The sequence below is a fragment of the Tachyglossus aculeatus genome, chromosome 2 (genome assembly GCF_015852505.1).
Source record: "Tachyglossus aculeatus isolate mTacAcu1 chromosome 2, mTacAcu1.pri, whole genome shotgun sequence".
NCBI classification, from domain to species: domain Eukaryota; kingdom Metazoa; phylum Chordata; class Mammalia; order Monotremata; family Tachyglossidae; genus Tachyglossus; species Tachyglossus aculeatus.
The window spans coordinates 37,557,278-37,577,052 of NC_052067.1; the positions used below are offsets into that span (position 1 = coordinate 37,557,278).

General features: G+C 48.8%; 1 protein-coding gene across 1 annotated transcript; it reads right to left on the minus strand.

Annotated features, from left to right (window-relative positions):
- Positions 1 to 1,499: 1,499 nt before the first annotated feature.
- On the minus strand, positions 1,500 to 15,485 carry CLEC3B (C-type lectin domain family 3 member B). Its single transcript, XM_038761489.1, has 5 exons — positions 15,467 to 15,485; positions 14,230 to 14,306; positions 9,884 to 10,247; positions 3,512 to 3,610; positions 1,500 to 1,939 (listed from the first exon to the last, which is right to left on the minus strand). Exons 1-5 carry the CDS (start codon positions 15,483 to 15,485, stop codon positions 1,539 to 1,541), a joined length of 960 nt encoding a protein of 319 aa, XP_038617417.1. The 3' UTR covers positions 1,500 to 1,538.
- Positions 15,486 to 19,775: the final 4,290 nt, after the last annotated feature.

Sequence of the window (19,775 nt, forward strand, 5' to 3'; positions counted from 1 at the left end):
TATGGGAAAGGCTGTGATTATGCCTTCGGCCGAAACTGTCTCCTCTGCCCGGGGTGACCCAAGCCCCATTTGGGTGATGGGGGCTGAGTTCCACCTGCCAGGGCCATATGGGAGGGGTGGGAAACATAATGGTGGTCCCCAGAGTTCAGTCTCTGCTGAGGGCTGAGGTGGGTGAAACTGGGGCTTATTGGGGGTGGGTGGGGGGCATATTGAGTGATTTCTGGAGAAACTGAAATATGGGTGAGAAATGAGGAAATTTCAATAAAGGAGCCGGACATCCTCTTCCCTTTCTGCTTCCTCTCCCCCCGCAGATTCCATTCTCCGGTCTCAAAAGTTTGGAGGGGAAAGGCCTGGCAGCCCTCTTGGAGATGTTGGCCTTGATGGTCTCCCCCACCCCCCAGCCTGGAGCCTGCATCTGACAGGTGAGTCTTCAGCCAGTTTGGGGTGGGCTTGTGAGGGGCAGAGTAATCCCGTGGTCTGACCTTGGCTCAGGGGAGTAGCAAGGGCTGTTGATGGGCGGGACTGATGCAGGTGATGAGCTGGTCAGAAGGGAGTCCTGAGTGGTGGCCATTTTGGTGACTAGAGGGAAAGCAAGGGCAGGTAGATAGTCATCTCTACCCATTGGGATAGATCTCCTGGAAGGTGACCATTAGTAGTCCCTCCCAACATCCTTTGGTGCCATTGCTAGATGTAGAACACCTAATGGACCAGAAACTTGTCTCAACCAGGAGAGGGTTGGTGAATAGTGGCAAGGAAATTAGCAGGGAGCAGGTAAGGAGCCGTAGAAAAACTACCTCCGATCATAGCCAACTCACCAGATTGAAGCAGCTGGCTTATGAGTACACCCTCATTTTCCCACCCCCTTCCACTTCCCCTTTCTGTCCCCCTGTCTCTCTTTCCCCATCCCCCTTCTCATCGCCTCCCTACCTTTTCCTGGACTGTTGCTGTGGTACTGTTTCCTTAGGAAGTTCAAATGATAAAGAGCTCAGATAAAATTCTAAGTGTTTTCATCATTTTATGCCTCCTTTTCCTATCCTTCCGTAGAACACCCATTCCTTGACTGTATCTCAAAACGTTTTGGTCCCCTCAAGCAAAATGCGTCCCTCTTAAGTGAGACACACTGAACTCTCTCCCCTGACACACACAGATACACACCCTTCTAGACTGTGAGCCCGATGTTGGGTAGGGACCGTTTCTATATGTTGCCGACTTGTACTTCCCAAGCGCTTAGTACAGTGAATACACTCACGCATTCTTTCTCGCTCTTTCTCTCTCTTTTCCTGTCTAAACATGGATCTCCTCGGGGCCGACCAGTTACCAAGTTGCATAGACTTTATTTGCAAATAGGAAATGTAGAGATGAGTGGTAGGAGAGGTTGGAGAGCATCTTGGTGCTGGGCGTGGTAGCCATCCTGTAGCCACAGCAGCAGTCCTATCCTGGGCACCACCCCTACCCTCCCACCCCTACCCACCCCGTCATCATCTCTTCTGAAGCCTCCTCCGTCGCCTCTACCCCGCCCACCCCGACCCCCCAGAGCCTTACACGATCATGAACTGGCAGATGAAAGGCAGCTTATCTTTGCAGCGCTTGTCAAACCACTTGCCCACGGCCACCCCGGACATGGCGGCGCAATTCTCCACCTTCCCTCCGTCGGGCTGGGTGGTGATCTCCGTCTCCCAGTTCTTGTAGCCGATATTGCCGCCTGCCATGTCCACCCAGCTGCCCTCGGTGGCCAGGTCGTTGATGCCGAGCCAGATCTCCCCCTCGTTGCCGACGGTCTTGCGCAGGTAGTCGTAGAGACCATCGTTCTCGTCGCCGGTCTGAGGGGTGCTCAGGGTGCCGCCCCGTGAGATGCAGTCCTCGCTGGCCTCGTGGTAGGTCTTGGCCTCGGGGAAGGCCAGGAAGCACTTCAGGTGGACCTTGGTGCCTTTCAGGCAAACTGCGGGAGAATGGCGAGAGGAGCGGACCGCTTTTCAGGTCACTTGGGACGCCCAGAGTCTCCAGAGACCTGAATGTTTGCCCGGAGGGGTGCCAGTGGGTTTGCCCGCTTTGGTTGGGCCCCTGGTCAGCTGTTCTGCCCCTCCAATCCCTGACACCGAGGTCTCTTGCCCCTTCTCCAGTCACGCCCCTGACCCAAGCTAGGATCCTTAATCCACTAGCCTCGGGTCCCGCCATCATCGCCCCTCCCACAAAAAACAGCCCGTGAAAGGGAGTGTGTCCTTTTGGGCTGGCAAATTGCCCTCAGCGCCCAGTTTGAGTGAGCTGAGAGGGGAAAGAGATGAGCTGCAGGCCTTTGAAAACGAACGTGGTGGAAAAAAGCCGTGCCAACAAAATCAGCTAAAACACACCCTCCGGCCATGAATTATAAGTTGAAAGTGTGGGTTTTCTTCCCTCTGGCTGCCCTGTAAATTAGCCTGAGCCTAATCCTTGTTTGTTTGTTTAGAATCAGCCTCCGCCTCTAGACTGGAATTTGAACGTCGTACTGGAAACTCTCAGTGGGTCCTTTCTGGGAACCGAATCCAAAAGAGCTGCAAGAGGACGCTATCAACAAAGTTACACTCCGAGAACTTGGGTAACTGGAACACACACATTTGAAGGTACAAAAGGATTAAGGTATTGCTCATTGTCCAGATGTGCCCCAGTTAAGGGGAATGGGTGGGTCTCTTTCTCTCCCTCTCCTAAGCCTTGTACTCGGAGAGGAAGCTGTTCTCACCCTCCGCAGAGGCTCCTTGTTCACATGAGCGGGCTGGCCCACAGCTCTGTGATCTAGGGATGATGGATCCATTTGGAGAACTGAATGGGGCTGTCATGAACCCCCCTCCTGCCTTCCCACCCCTTGGGAAGATGTGGCAGTGGATCCCCTGTCACGGAAACTGAGCAGTGGTCACTATCGCCGGGTTAAAAAGGTCTCCCTGGTCTGGGTGGGGTCAGTCTAGGCATCATTGAGGCCATTTCCTTCTCCAGTGTTCCCTCTGGGAGCAGCAACAACGGTTACAGCGGGGGGTGGCTGGGGGGGGCGAGAGAGTGGCAAGCCCCACCAGTCCCCTGAACACACAACGCCTCACCAAATGACCCCAGTCAGTGCAGGGGCAAGGTTTGGGATGGTAGCAGGCAGTAACTTACTGTTCCCCGCTTCCCCCTCGGTGGGTGATTCCGCGTGTCCGGATGCGCTCTTCCTGCAACAAGCTAGGCACCTCCCCCGTTTCCCTCCCCACCTCTTTCAGGAGCAGAAAAAACTGCCCGTGTCAGGGGCTGGGTACCGTTTCCACAGTTTCTAATGAGGAAAATCAGGCCTGGCCATCTAGGTGTAATGAGTTTAGTTTCAGGCCGATTGCAAGCCGCTGACTCTCCTTCCTGGTCCCAGTCAGTTCGCAACCCCACCGACCAGGGGCTGTCGTGGGGGGGTCGCAGAGGGGACCAGCCTGCTGCCCGGTGGCTGTGGTGGCTGAGTGGAGGGGCTCCCGACCGGCCTCGAGGGTCCCCGGGTGGGGAGGCCGGCATCTGCTCCTACCTGTCTGGAGAGCCTGCTGCTCCTTCAGCAAAGCCACCTCCTGGGTGAGGCTGTCAATCTGGCTTCTGAGCTCTTCGATCACTTTGGGGCTCACGACATCTGACAGCAAACAGAGACGGAGGATAATAATTGTATTTAAGCGCTTACTCTGTGCCAGGCACTGTACTAAGCGCTGGGGCGGATACAAGCAAATTGGGTTGGATCCAGTACCTGTCCCGCACGAGGCTCATAGTCTTAATCCCCATTTTGTAGATGAAATAACTGGGGCCCAGAGAAGTGACGTGACTTTCCCAAGGCCACACAGCAGACAAGTGGTGGTGCCGGGATTAGAACCCATGACCTTCTGCCTCTTAGGTGCGTGCTCTATCCACTAAGAAATGCAGGAATCACTGGGCACTGGTGGAGTGAGGCTGACCCCACCCTTTGCAAATAGGAGGAAACAGTCATTGGAAAAGCCTCCCTTTCTCTTTCTCTCCTTCATACTTTCCTCTCTTCCTGGCTTCCCTCTCTCCTGCTTCTTCATTTTGATCAGGCAGTTTAATCAGTCAGTTAAAGGTGGCTAGCAGAAAGAGCATGGGCTTGGGAGACAGGAGACCTGGGCTCTAATCCCAACTCTGCCTGCTGTGTGACCGAGGTCAAAGTTACTTCACTTCTGTGCCTTATTTTCCTCACCGTAAAATGATGATGATGGTATTTAAGCGCTCACTATGTGCCAAGCACTGTTCTAATTGCCGGGGTAGATACAAGGTAATAAGATTGTCCCACGCGGGGCTCACGGTCTTCATCCCCATTTTACAGATGAGGTAACTGAGGTGCAGAGAAGTGAAGTAACTTGCCCAAAGTCACACGGCTGATAAATGGCAGGGCTGGGATTAGAACCATGACTGCTTCTACAAATGGGGATTTGTTCCTGTTCCCTGTTCCCCTTCTCCCTTTGACCCATGTGGGACAGGAGCTGTGTCTGACCTGATGAATCTAATATCCACTCCAGCAATCAGCACAGTGCTTAGCAGATATTGGAATATTTTCCTTTGCAAAAGCTCTAGCAGAGAAGTTATAGTCTAGTATAGAAGTCTATAGTCTACTAGAAGTTATAGTCTAGTAATCAGGGAAGTGCTTACTTTGTGCCAAGTGCTGGAGCAGAGATTTAATAATAGTAATATAATAATAACAACAGTAATAATCATGGCACTTGTTAAGCACTTACTATTTGCCAAACACTGTTCTAAGTGCTGGGGTAGATACAAGTTAATAAGGTCGGACCCAGTCCCTATGCCACGTGGAGCTCACGCTCTTAATCGCCATTTTACAAATGAGGTAACCGAGGCCCAGAGCAGTTAAATGACTCGCCCAAGGTCACACAGCAGATATGTGGTGGAGCCGGGATTAGAACCCAGGTCCTTCTGACAATCAGGCCTGTGCTTTATCCATTCAGCCAAGATACAAGATAATCAAATCAGACTCAGCCCCTTTCTCAACACGGAATCTGATTTCCATTTTAACAGTTGAGGAAACCAAGGCCTAAGGAGTCGGAATGACTCGCCCGAGGCCTCACACCAGGCCAACGGCAGAAAGGGGATTAGAACCTGTGCCTCCTGACTTCTAGTCCATCTTTTTTTTCCAATAAGCCACCCTGCTTCCCAAGGGAATGTTACTGTCCCTCTCCATCCCCTTCCTCCAAACTCTAGGCTGAAGCCTAGGAAGCAGCCCCTGAGGGTTCCTAACATCGCAACATTCCAGGAAGGTAAACTGAGGCAGGTGAAAGGTGTCTGAGGTAGAGTCCACATTCCAACACTCCCCATCTGCCAGCCAGTAGATTTCCCGGTGGCAGCCTCCCCCTAGACTTCACTGCTTCCTTTGCTCCTCCCGAAGCCAGTTCTGTTCCAGGAAGTGTATGGAATTGGGGCACATGAAACGTCTCACTGATGTTTAACTGGGAAAGCCAAGGGTGCCCTGTTGTTGGTGTCCTCATTCATTTCATTCAGTCAGTCGTATTTATTGAGCGCTTACTGTGTGCAGAGCACTGTACTAAGCGCTTGGGAAGTACAAGTTGGCAACATATAAAGTCCCTTCCCAACAATGGGCTCACAGTCTGATACACTGTGGTCATCCTGTGGGCATCCATGCCAGGGCTGTGGGCTTTGGGATGGGCAGGAAGACGGGCTATTTTCTGGCTGGCCTTTTTCCCCCTCCCCTAGCTGAGTGAGATGGTGGCAGCTCTTGACGAGGACTTGCAGCTGAGCCCTTGAGCTGTTTCTCTTATTTCAGATGCGGTTGAGTTTGGCATTTTTCTGCTACTGGGTAGGCAATTTGGTTTCTGTGCCAAGGGACCCTCTCCCCAAAAGGAATTTCTCTGTTTCACTATCATCATCATCATCAATCGTATTTATTGAGCACTTACTGTGTGCAGAGCACTGTACTAAGCGCTTGGAAAGTACAAATTGGCAACATATAGAGACAGTCCCTACCCAACAGTGGGCTCACAGTCTAAAAGGGGACTATCAGTAGTCCAATTCCTCTGGCCCCTAGTTCATCTCTACATTGGCCTCCACTACGTGTGGCTATAAACAGAAGCAATGTGGCCTAGTGGGCAGAGCGTGGACGTGAAAGTCAGAAGGACCTGGGTTCTAATCCCAGCTCTGTACTTGTCTGTGTGTGACCTTGGGTAAATCACTTTACTTTTCTGTGCCTCAGTTACCTCAACTGTAAAATTGCAGCTCACAGTCTGCAATGCAGCACTTAGAACAGTGCTTTGCACATAGCAAGCGCTCAACAGATGCCACTATTATTATTATTGTTATTATTAGTATGTTGGACATGTACCGTGTCCAATCTGACTACCTTGTCTACCCCATTAATGTAGTACAGTGCCTGGCACTTAACTAATACCATAAAAACCCCAGCAAATCCTCTTCCAGAGGGAAGGCTACTGATCCCCCTGCTGCCCTGCCAGCCCCATGACTCGAATGATTGTGGGTCATTCTGATACACAGAAAGGTCAGCAAGGGCTAGTGCAGTGCTTTGCACACAATAAGCGCTCAGTAAATACAATTGAATGAATGAATGAAGCAGGGGCTATGGATCTCAGTCAATGAATGCCCTCCAAATCAATCAGTTGTATTTACTGAGCACGTACTATGTGCAGAGGCCTGTACTGGGTGCTTTGGCTCACACATATCTACCATCTTTTTTTTTTAGCTGAAGCCAAGCACAAGCACTGAGAGAAGGGAAGGGAAACAGAGTCATAGAGCTCGGAGGATTTTATCCTGTTCAACTGCCTTTTCAGTTTGGGGGAGATCCCAAAGCTGTGGGACCCAGTCATTGAGTTATACAGTGTTATGGAAGGAACCCCAGCCTGACCCAAATATAATGCTCTTAGTACCCACACTCCTTTGTATTTGACCAATTTCCCCCACAGTTTATGTAACCTGAGGCATTTTTTTTTTTTTCTGAAAATCCTGCCTTCTCTCAATTTAAATTCCCTTCCTCCAGTCTTTGGCCCGCCTGAGAGCTGAATTCTGCCTTGGTAACATCACAGTTTATTTCCATGGCATCGGTTCATGTTGTCACAACACAGGGTTGTGACCTCACTGAGCCAGATGAACAAGTTTGACTGTGAGGGAAGGGACTGTGATTCCAAGCCAAGTCTCCAAGAGGACAGCAGAGGGAACTGGAGCCATCCGAGGCCAACCGAAATACCGCTCTGCTGCCTTCTGGGTTTTATCTTCTTTCAGATTCATTCCCAGATTTCCATTTCCCTTTTTTTTTAAATGGTATTTGTTAAGCATTCACCATGTACCAGGCACTGTTCTAAGCACTGGGGTGGGTACAAGTTAATCTGGTTGGACACCGTCCCTGTTCCACATAGGGCTCACAGTCTCAATCACCATTTTACAGATAACTGAGGCACAGAGAAGTGAAGTGACTCAGCCAGGGTCACACAGCAGACAAGTGGTGGAGCTGGGATTAGAACCCAGGTCCTTCTGACTTTCAGGCCCGGGCTTTATCCACTAGACCACACTGCTTCTCACTCGGCTTCCTTCGGTTTTCACCGCAGACAAAGCCCCTCTGATCTCCGGCAGGCCATCCCAAGCTATTTTGGCTGCACAGAAAGACCAGAACAAACTAAAAAGCAGCACAGCCTAGTGGGTAGAGCCTGGGCCTTGGAGTTGGAAGGACCTGGGTTCTAATCCCAGCTCTGCCAACTGCTTGCTGTTTGACCTTGGACACGTTACTCACTTTCTCTGTACTTCGGTTCCCTCATCTGTAAAATGGGGATTAAAGCCGTGAGCCCCATGTAGGACATGGACTGCGTCCAGACCGATAAGCTTGTATCTACTCCAGCACTTAGTGCAGTTCCTGGCACATAGTAATAATAATAATAATGGCATTTGTTAAGCGCTTACTATGTGCGAGGCACTGTTCTGAGCGCTGGGGGGATATAAGGTGATCAGGTTGTCCCACGTGGGGCTCACAGTCTTAATCCCCATTTTACAGATGAGGTAACTGAGGCACAGAGTATGTAATAATAATAATAATGATGGCATTTGTTAAGTGCTTACTAAGTGCAAAGCACTGTTCTAAGCGCTGGGGAGGATACAAGGTGATCAGGTTGTCCCACCTGGGGCTCACAGTCTTCATCCCCATTTTACAGATGAAGTAACTGTGGCACAGAGTATGTAATAATAATAATAATGATGGCATTTTTAAGCGCTTACTAAGTGCAAAGCACTGTTCTAAGCACTTGATGGCATTTGTTAAGCGCTTAAGTGCAAAGCACTGTTCTAAGCACTGGGGAGGATACAAGGTGATCAGGTTGTCCCACTTGGGGCTTACAGTCTTCATCCCCATTTTACAGATGAGGTAACTGAGGCACAGAGAAGTTAAGTGACTTGCCCAAAGTCACACAGCTGGCAATTGGCAGAGCCGGGATTACGTAAGATATGTACAAAATAATAATAATAATAATAATAATAATAATGGCATTTATTACGTGCTTACTACGGGCAAAGCACTGTTCTAAGCACTGGGAGGATACAGGGTGATCAGGTTGTCCCACGTGGGGCTCACAGTCTTAATCCCCATTTTACAGATGAGGGAACTGAGGCCCAGAGAAGTTAAGTGACTTGCCCAAAGTCACACAGCTGACAATCGGTGGAGCCGGGATTTGAACCCATGACCTCTGACTCCAAAGCCCGGGCTCTTTCCACTGAGCCACGCTGCTTCCCATGGTAAGCAATTGGTAAGCACTTTGCCAATATCATAAAAACAAAGAGCTGACTGATAACATTTCCTCCTGGATCCTCCTCCTTTTAATGAAACCTACAACAGGAGCTGAGCATTAGAATCGAGCCTGCCTGCTCATACGCTGTGGGGTCCTTCAGAGCGCAGAGGGAAATGAACTCCATCCTAACCCACGAGCACTGATTCCCCCCTCTTGTGAGCAAGATGCACGGAGAAGTAAGAGGAGCAGTTGAAAAGGCCAGGGAGAGCCAGCAGCTGGACGTGGTGCCCTTCAGGATGATGCAGAGGTTTTGCTCGGGGGAAACTGGGATTTGTCAAAAGGGAAACAACTCGAAAGAAAGGATTGATCTGTGTCACACGAAAGAAGGGCCCACCTTGGACATCTGAGCACTAGAGACGGGGAAAAATTCACCACCGTCCGCTGCCGTTCCGTAAGACACGGTTCTGTTACCTTGCATCATCATCATCACCATCATCATCATCATCAATCGTATTTATTGAGCGCTTACTATGTGCAGAGCACTGTACTAAGCGCTTGGGAAGTACAAATTGGCAACATCTAGAGACAGTCCCTACCCAACAGTGGGCTCACAGTCTAAAAGGGGGAGACAGAGAACAAAACCAAACATACTAACAAAATAAAATAAATAGAATAGATATGTACAAGTAAAATAAATAGAGTAATAAATATGTACAAACATATATACAGGTGCTGTGGGGAAGGGAAGGAGGTCAGACAAACATCAAGATAACAAGGCAATCACTTTGAACTTACTATCAATCATCAATCGTATTTATTGAGCGCTTACTATGTGCAGAGCATGTACATCTGCATGCACTCAGAGCCTTCTGTAGGACGTGACACGATGGCATGTGGATGTCTATCAGACCCGCTGAACCTAGAGGGTTTGCACAGGGTGTGGAGGGGGTGACGCCACCTCCACTGCTCCAAGAGCCATCGTGGTCAGGTACGGCTAACAAACGGGGGCGTGGAAATTTTTACCCACCCCTGCCTCTGCACCGCCAGTCCTTCTGAGGTCACACCCTGTGGCAGCCGCTTACCTCACTGATCGGACGGTCCCCCACCCTCCCCCAGACTCCCAGCCTTGCTGTGCGCCTGGCCCGTACCTTTCTTGGAGTTGGCCGCCTTGGCGGTTTTGGACGCTGACTGCTGGGCGGCGATGTGCACGAGGGAGAAGAGGCCCAGGAGCAGATAGCTTGCTCTGAATCCCATGCTGCCGCGGACGGCCGCTGCTGCTGCTGCTCTCGGGAAGCCTGGGAGTGGACTGGTAACAGGCTGCGAGGGGCTGGACTTCTTAAGGCAGCTGCGATCCCCAACTCCCTGTCCAAGGAACCCTTCCAGGCTGGCTGCTCGCCTGCCAGAAAAATGTGAGAGTTTAAGATGGGGAGAGAGGGAGGGAGATGGAGGACAAGCGGCCCCTAGTCCCACCAGCTCCCAAAATACACCTCGCTCCGCCTCCTGTAAGAAACCCTTTTATCTGGGGCCCTGAGAAAGGAGAAATTAAAACGGTGTGTCAGGGGCCAGAACCCGATTAGGCCTTGGATCCCTTCTCCTGGAAAAAATGGGCTGCTCAGTGGTTCTCTTCTCAATCAATCAATCAATCAATCAATCGTATTTATTGAGCGCTTACTGTGTGCAGAGCACTGAACTAAGCGCTTGGAAAGTACAAGTTCTCGGAAGATCAGAGCCCCCGGTCAGTTATCCAAGCAGAACTCTCCTCTGTGCTCCACAGTGTTACTTTCCCTGGGCACTGAAAACTTAATCGTAATAAGGCTGTTTCATAAGCAGGCTAAAATCGTGTTTCACTGTTTAAGGACTCAGAGCCCAGTGGAATATTTCAGTTGGTTCTCAATCAATCAATCAATCGTATTTATTGAGCGCTTACTGTGTGCAGAGCACTGAACTAAGCGCTTGGGAAGTACAAGTTCTCGGAAGATCAGAGCCCCCGGTCAGTTATCCAAGCAGAACTCTCCTCTTTGCTCCACAGTGTTACTTTCCCTGGGCACTGAAAACTTCATCGTAATAAGGCTGTTTCATAAGCAGGCTAAAATCGTGTTTCACTGTTTAAGGACTCAGAGCCCAGTGGAATATTTCAGTTGGTTCTCAATCAATCAATCAATCGTATTTATTGAGCGCTTACTGTGTGCAGAGCACTGAACTAAGCGCTTGGGAAGTACAAGTTCTCGGAAGATCAGAGCCCCCGGTCAGTTATCCAAGCAGAACTCTCCTCTTTGCTCCACAGTGTTACTTTCCCTGGGCACTGAAAACTTCATCGTAATAAGGCTGTTTCATAAGCAGGCTAAAATCGTGTTTCACTGTTTAAGGACTCAGAGCCCAGTGGAATATTTCAGTTGGTTCTCAATCAATCAATCAGTCGTACTTATTGAGCGCTTACTGTGTGCAGAGCACTGTACTAAGCGCTTGGGAAGTCCAAGTTCTCGGAAGATCAGAGCCCCCGGTCAGTTATCCAAGCAGAACTCTCCTCTTTGCTCCACAGTGTTACTTTCCTTGGGCACTGAAAACTTAATCGTAATAAGGCTGTTTCATAAGCAGGCTAAAATCGTGTTTCACTGTTTAAGGACTCAGAGCCCAGTGGAATATTTCAATTGGTTCTCAATCAATCAATCAATCGTATTTATTGAGCGCTTACTGTGTGCAGAGCACTGTACTAAGCGCTTGGGAAGTCCAAGTTCTCGGAAGATCAGAGCCCCCGGTCAGTTATCCAAGCAGAACTCTCCTCTTTGCTCCACAGTGTTACTTTCCCTGGGCACTGAAAACTTCATCGTAATAAGGCTGTTTCATAAGCAGGCTAAAATCGTGTTTCACTGTTTAAGGACTCAGAGCCCAGTGGAATATTTCAGTTGGTTCTCAATCAATCAATCAGTCGTACTTATTGAGCGCTTACTGTGTGCAGAGCACTGTACTAAGCGCTTGGGAAGTCCAAGTTCTCGGAAGATCAGAGCCCCCGGTCAGTTATCCAAGCAGAACTCTCCTCTTTGCTCCACAGTGTTACTTTCCTTGGGCACTGAAAACTTAATCGTAATAAGGCTGTTTCATAAGCAGGCTAAAATCGTGTTTCACTGTTTAAGGACTCAGAGCCCAGTGGAATATTTCAATTGGTTCTCAATCAATCAATCAATCGTATTTATTGAGTGCTTACTGTGTGCAGAGCACTGTACTAAGCGCTTGGGAAGTCCAAGTTCTCGGAAGATCAGAGCCCCCGGTCAGTTATCCAAGCAGAACTCTCCTCTTTGCTCCACAGTGTTACTTTCCCTGGGCACTGAAAACTTCATCGTAATAAGGCTGTTTCATAAGCAGGCTAAAATCGTGTTTCACTGTTTAAGGACTCAGAGCCCAGTGGAATATTTCAGTTGGTTCTCAATCAATCAATCAATCGTATTTATTGAGCGCTTACTGTGTGCAGAGCACTGTACTAAGCGCTTGGAAAATACAAGTTCTCGGAAGATCAGAGCCCCCGGTCAGTTATCCAAGCAGAACTCTCCTCTTTGCTCCACAGCGTTACTTTCCCTGGGCACTGAAAACTTAATCGTAATAAGGCTGTTTCATAAGCAGGCTAAAATCGTGTTTCACTGTTTAAGGACTTAGAGCCCAGTGGAATATTTCAATTGGTTCTCAATCAATCAATCAATCGTATTTATTGAGCGCTTACTGTGTGCAGAGCACTGTACTAAGCGCTTGGGAAGTCCAAGTTCTCGGAAGATCAGAGCCCCCGGTCAGTTATCCAAGCAGAACTCTCCTCTTTGCTCCACAGTGTTACTTTCCCTGGGCACTGAAAACTTCATCGTAATAAGGCTGTTTCATAAGCAGGCTAAAATCGTGTTTCACTGTTTAAGGACTCAGAGCCCAGTGGAATATTTCAGTTGGTTCTCAATCAATCAATCAATCGTATTTATTGAGCGCTTACTGTGTGCAGAGCACTGTACTAAGCGCTTGGAAAATACAAGTTCTCGGAAGATCAGAGCCCCCGGTCAGTTATCCAAGCAGAACTCTCCTCTTTGCTCCACAGCGTTACTTTCCCTGGGCACTGAAAACTTAATCGTAATAAGGCTGTTTCATAAGCAGGCTAAAATCGTGTTTCACTGTTTAAGGACTTAGAGCCCAGTGGAATATTTCAATTGGTTCTCAATCAATCAATCAATCGTATTTATTGAGCGCTTACTGTGTGCAGAGCACTGTACTAAGCGCTTGGGAAGTCCAAGTTCTCGGAAGATCAGAGCCCCCGGTCAGTTATCCAAGCAGAACTCTCCTCTTTGCTCCACAGTGTTACTTTCCCTGGGCACTGAAAACTTAATCATAATAAGGTTGTTTCATAAGAAGGCTAAAATCGTGTTTCACTGTTTAAGGACTCAGAGCCCAGTGGAATATTTCAGTTGGCTTCATCTCCAAGCCGGCACGCTGACATTTTAGCATCGTTCCCTTGCAGGGCCCGGAAGCAGCGTGGCTCAGTCGGAAAAGCACGGGCTTTGGAGTCAGAGGTGATGGGTTCGAATTCTGGCTCTGCCAATTGTCAGCGGTGTGACTTTGGGCAAGTCACTTCACTTCTCTGTGCCTCAGTTCCCTCATCTGTAAAATGGGGATGAAGACTGTGAGCCCCATGTGGGACAACCTCATCCCTTTGTATCCTCCCCAGTGCTTAGAACAGTGCTTTGCACATAGTAAGGGCTTAACAAATGCCATTATTATTAGAGCTGAGCTTTTTGGGTGGTTTAATGTTTCCCTTGGGGAGAGCTGCCTCTGGATTTTTGTTACTCGTTTGGGTAAAAGTAGAAGATGGTTGTGTTTGGGGTTGACAAGGATTTCTTCCTCCCTCAGAGAAACCAGCTCAGCCATCCACCTCCCCAAGGGGTGTCAGTTGCGGAGTTCTGTGGGCCAGAACCAAGGAAGAGCTAAAAAGATGGACGAGAGGACAACTCCTCTATAGCTATGCATGAGGCAAGGCCTGTGAAGCTTGGAAATACTGTACAGCCTCTTTCTGTCAACGCAGGTAAGTTTGGAGAGAGGAACTAAAACTGAGGGAGCACATGTGGAGGATATGGGGTGCCTGTGTGGGCAGCGCTGTGTGTATGTGTGCGTGAGCACGCACCTGCCGATCTGTCCTCGCTGGATATCTTTCAGGTTGAGCGTTTTCCATGAGCCCTGCTCTTTTCTGCACAGTACTCCCTTCAGCCTCCAAATCAGAATGAAAGCAGAACACATTGACTCCATCGGGCGGGACTCAGAAGTCTAGCCAAATTCCTGGCGTGAATCTTTTTTTGGCTCCTAGAAACCTCATTCGATTAACCTGATGATTCCTACGTCCCAACTGTTAGATCTCGGCCGATTGGGCTCCCGGAGTCACAGGGGCCCAGTGGGTCCTTAATGAAGAGATTTTTGAAAAAATAATTAACCCTCCATCGATTCCAAAGAATGAAATTTTGCCTGGCCCTCTAACTGCCATATTGGGTTTCCATGACAGAGAGGAGAAATAACCATCAAAGTCCTCAGCCCCAGGGTAAATGTCCAATTTGCCTGCGGCATACAAGAAGGGTTCTTGTCTGGAACCAAAGAGGACTTTGAGTTCCCTAAGCTATCTTCTGGCAACCACCAGTAGTGTTTCATGTGGCCCACCACCTCCCCTCCCCGCCTTCAAGCCTTCTTTCTGTGGATTAATTCAAGTCCACAGAGTCACACGGTCCTAGGGTCCACTGACCTCCCCCGAGCCTGAAAGAACTCAGGAGAAACAATGACATAAAATAACTTTAAGTGGCTCTCATCCGAATGCAGTGCAGTGTGGTGGCCTCAGCATTTGTCTTTTGGCATTTATTATTAATAATAATAATAACAATAAGCACTTACTATGTGCAAAGCACTGTTCTAAGCGCTTCCTATATGCCAGGCACTGTACTAAGCGCTGGGATAGACACAAGCTAGTCAGGTTGGACATAGTCCACGTCCCACATGGGGCTCACAGTCTTAATCCCCATTTTATACATGAGATAACTGAGGCACAGTGAAGGTAAGTAAGTTGCCCAGGATCACACAGCAGACAGTTGGCGGAGCTGGGATTTAGAACCCAGGTCCTTCCAACTCCTAGGCCGGTGCTCTGCCCATTAGGCCACACTGTTCCTCATTATCATTGCTACCATCCTTCACTTTGTCTTCTCTTTCCACTACTTAATCCGGGACATCTTGTCCCTCCTAAAGCCTTCAACTAAAGAGAAAAAGGGGTGTGCTCCACCAAGATAATCTGTTTTCAAATTATCCGCATCTCCCTCTCTAGGGAACAAATTTGGAGCGAGACTGGTAGCAGTTGACCACTGGGGTAACCGGACTGTGAGGACAGAAGAAGAAAATATCACAGAAGCAAAATCCATATTACCCAGAGCGGAAAGAAGGTTTTGGATTCCATTTCCTAAACAAGAAAAAGTGAGTGCATTTTGGGTTGTGTATATGACCCATTTTTTTCCATCTCATTCTTGGGGGTACAGGATATTTGAATGACATTTTAGAAAACTGAGGAGGGCAGCAGCAGGAACTGTGGATTTGGAGAGGTAAGACTGGTAGCCGAAGGGCAGTGGAGAGGTTGAGGCAGGAATCAAGGTAGGAAGTGATGAATGCTTGGATCAGTGTGGTAACTATAAAAAAGTTGGACAGTGTCAGAATCAAAATTGCTTACAGTTTTCACTTACTCAAGGTGCCCCGAGTCATGCCCCGTGTCTGATCCAGGACAGTCGATCAGTAGGTATTTATTGAGCATTTAATGAGGGCAGGCAAGAACTCGTTTGAGCGCCTGAGTTTGAGACTGTCTTCCCAAGCCAGAGACAGAAGGAGGTTATTGAGGAGCAAGTGGGCACACCAGGTGTAGCCTATGTTTGTTTTATGGTATTTGTTAAGCACTTACTGTGTGTGTCAAGAACTGTTCTAAACCCTGGGGTAGATACAAGCTTATCGGCTTGGACACAGTCCCTGTCTCACGTGGGGCTCACAGTCTATGTAGGAGGGAGGAAGATTTATGTCGCTCTTTGTCGCTGAATTGAGCTCCCAAGAGCTTAGTACAGTGCTCTGCACACAGTACGCGCTCAATAAATACGACTGACTGAATGAATTTAAATCCCTATTTTACAGTTCAGGAGACTTAGGCACAAGAGAAGTTAAGTGGACTGCCCACACTCCCACAGCAAACAGCTGGTAGCAGCGTTATTAGAACCCAGGTCCTTCCAGTGCTTAGAACAGTGCTTTGCACATAGTAAGCGCTTAAAAAATGCCATTATCATTATTTGACTCTTAGGCCCATGCTCTTTCCACTAGGCCACGCTGCTTCTTGTGCTGTTCTTCCTTCCCCCTAGACTATGGGGCGAGGCTGTGTCCAACCTGATTATCTCATATCTACCTCGATGCTTAGCATATACTTGGCACATAGTAAGCACATAAAGGCCACTACTACTATTAGTACTTCCCAGTGCTCATTTCCTTCCTGGAAGGAATAAAAAGGTAGGTGTCACCAGTAAAGCAGTAGCAGTTTCAGCTGGTAGGGACTGGTTAGAGCATCGCTGGAGTCCAGATGCCTCAGTGGCAGTTGGTGGAGCCCAGGCTAAGACTGATTGAGTCTAGTTCAGAGTTCACGCCAAAGCTTTTGAGAGGGAAACAGAAGGGAAATTAAGTTAGAGTAACTTATGGTACTCTGGATTTGAATTTTTTAAAAAAGAAAAGCAAGTCCTTTAGTGAGTACCGGCAATGGGGTGAGAGGTGGCTAAGGAAATAAAGGTGGAAAAACTCTCCCAAGACCTTGCATTTCCTCAAGAGGATGCATTGAAAATAGCAAATAGAACAACAGAGGCCAAGGAGGGGAAAAAAGTTGCTGAGTCTTAATAGGAAACACTTGGAAAAGCTGGGCTATTGGCGAGAGTTGGGAAAAAAGGGATGAGGCTAAAGCAGTGGGAAGAAAACACAGATTGCAGCCAAGATGAGAAATCGGTCCTGAGAAATGATAGGGCGGGTGAAGCAGAGGAAATGAAGAGTTGTCTTCTCGGCTGCTGCCAGGCCAAAGGCAGCGTTCAAAGAGAAGAGCTAAAGTGTTCGCACTGAGATAGGGCCTGTTGAAAACCAGAGTTCTTTCTTCGGGCTGCAAAAGGATTCCAACAGCAGGTGGAAGTTCCATGAAGCAGCTTGGGAAGCAGCCAAAGAGCACGGGCCTAGGAGTTGGACGACTTGGGATTTGCCACTTGCTTGTTGTGGGATCTTGGGCAGGTCACTTAACTTCTCTGTGCTTCAGTTTCCTCACTGTAAAATGGGGATTCGTTACCTGTTCTCCCTCCTCTTTAGACCGAGCCCCGTATGGGACAAGGGACTATGTCCAACTTGATAAACTTGGATCTACTCCAGTGCTTAGGACAGTGGTTGACACATAGTAAGCGCAGTGCCTCAGTGCAGGCGGCATTAGAATCAGAAGAGGCTCCCGGGGAAATGATGAAAATAGGACTAGAAATTGGCAGAAGCTTCATCACCTGCTCCTGCAGGGGCTCCAGGGGAGGAGCACAGTGCTGTAACAAGGCAGGCGTGTTCAAAAAGCCGGATTACTGGCCACCTGAGTGGGTAAATAATAATAATAATAATAATAATAATGGCATTTGTTAAGCGCTTACTATGTGCAAAGCACTGTTCTAAGCGCTGGGGGGGATACAAGGTAATCAGGTTGTCCCACATGGGGCTCACAGTCAATCCCCATTTTCCAGATGAGGTAACTGAGGCTCAGAGAAGTTAAGTGACTTGCCCAAGGGGTCACAGCAGACGTGGCAGAGCCAGGATTCGAACCCATGACCTCTGACTCCAAAGCCCGTGCTCTTTCTACTGAGCCATGCTGCTTCTCTAAGAGAAAGATCCACAGGTCATTGGAGCTCCAGGACGGTGACCAAGGCTTCAGTTGTTCTGGAACAGAGAGGACAAAAAGGACTGGCTTGGCTGAAATCGAAAAGCAAGGGGATGGACCTCAGGCCCGGGAGTCAGAAGGACCTGGGTTCTAATCCCGGCTCCGCCACTTGTCTGCTGTGTGACCCTGGGCAAGTCACTTCACTTCCCCTGTGCCTCAGTTGCCCCATCTGTAAAATGGGGATTAAGCCCGAGAGCCCCATGTGGGACAAGAACTGTGTCCAACCTAATTAACTTGTATCCACCTCAGCTGTGACACAGAGGAAGCATGTCAAATATCCTAAAAGAAACAATAAAAGCAGCACCCCTTTTCAGGAAGGCCCTGGGCCCTTTGGGGTTGTGTACTCCGGGAGGAAAGATGGGAGGCCAGGCACTAGCGCACTGATGACAAAGCGGGTCAGTAAGGAGGGAATGGCTGGCAGGGAAGGAGGGAGGCTGATGACACCGTCTGTCCTGTAATAATAATAATAATAATGGCATTTATTATGCCATTATGAACCCATAATGTAGACTGTAAGCTTGTTGTGAGTGGGGAATGTGTCTGTTGATTGTTAGTGTACCCTCCCAGGTGCTTAGTACAGTGCTCGGCACACAGAATCACTTAGTAATAATAATAATGGCATTTATTATGCGCTTACTCTGTGCAAAGCACTGTTCTAAGCGCTGGGGAGGTTACAAGGTGATCAGATTGTCCCACGGAGGGCTCACAGTCTTAATCCCCATTTTACAGATGAGGGAACTGAGGCCCAGAGAAGTTGTGACTCGCCCAAAGTCACACAGCTGACAAGTGGCGGAGCCGGGATTTGAACCCATAACCTCCGACTCCAAAACCCGGGCTCTTTTCCACTGAGCCACGCTGCTTCTCAGCAGTAAAAAGATTGAATTGAATTGAACTGATTTGGCCGTGGTTGTGCTTTCAGAGCTGTGGAGGATACTTCCCTGGGAGTAAGGAGGGAACGGCTGGCAGGGAAGGAGGGAGGCTGATGACACCGTCTGTCCTGTAGACTGTAAGCTTGTTGTGAGCGGGGAATGTGTCTTGTTGGTTGTTATAGTGTACTCTCCCAGGTGCTTAGTACAGTGCTCGGCACACAGAATCACTCAGTAAAAAGATTGATTTGAATTGAACTGAATTGGCCGTGGTTGTGCTTTCAGAGCTGTGGAGGATACTTCCCCAGGAATAAGGAGGGAATGACTGGCAGGGAAGGAGGCAGGCTGATGACACCGTCTGTCCTGTAGACTGTAAGCTTGTTGTGAGCAGGGAATGTGTCTTGTTGGTTGTTATAGTGTACTCTCCCAGGTGCTTAGTACAGTGCTCGGCCCACAGAATCCTTCAGTAAAAAGATTGAATTGAACTGAATTGGCCGTGGTTGTGCTTTTAGAGCTGTGGAGGATACTCCCCCAGGAATAAGGAGGGAATGGCTGGCAGGGAAGGAGGGAGGCTGATGACACCGTCTGTCCTGTAGACTGTAAGCTTGTTGTGAGCAGGGAATGTGTTGATTGTTATAGTGTACTCTAAGTGCTTAGTACAGTGCTCGGCCCACAGAATCCCTCAGTAAAAAGATTGAATTGAACTGAATTGGCCATGGTTGTGCTTTCAGAGCTGTGGAGGATACTTCCCCAGGAGAACCGGGCTGCCCCGTGACACGGAGCTGGCCACTTCTGGCCACTCCAGTGTGGGCTCAAGGGGGAAGGGGCTTGTTGGGTAGGGCTCGCTCCCCTGTTGGCAGAGGCTCACCCTACCGGCAGCGAAGTCCACCAGAATCTGTTCCTTTAGACTGTCAGCGCCTTGTGGACCGGGAATAGGGCGTCTACCAACTCGGTTATAGTGTCAGTACTTAGTCCGGTCCTCTGCCCACACAGTAAGTATTCAATAAATACCATTGATTAATTGATCCCTTTCATGTTCTCAAGACTTTTATGAATCTCTCCTGTTTCTATCTCTTGTGCCTGCATCTCTCAATCTCTCTTTCCACCTGTCATCTCTGTCTCTCCATCTGTTTCTTATCTCCATATCTCTTTTTCTTTTTTTTTTTACCACGTCTCTATGTCTTTGCCTTTGGGTGCATTTCCCAC

What these genes read in the sequence shown, in the direction of transcription:
- CLEC3B (XM_038761489.1), bottom strand. An exon ending in CATGGAAACCCAATATGGCA is followed by an intron (nt 10,248 to 14,229) that starts GTTAGAGGGCCA and finishes CCCAGATAAAAG; the next exon opens with GGTTTCTTACAGGAGGCGGA. An exon ending in GGCGGCCAACTCCAAGAAAG is followed by an intron (nt 3,611 to 9,883) that starts GTACGGGCCAGG and finishes GTTTGCTGTCAG; the next exon opens with ATGTCGTGAGCCCCAAAGTG.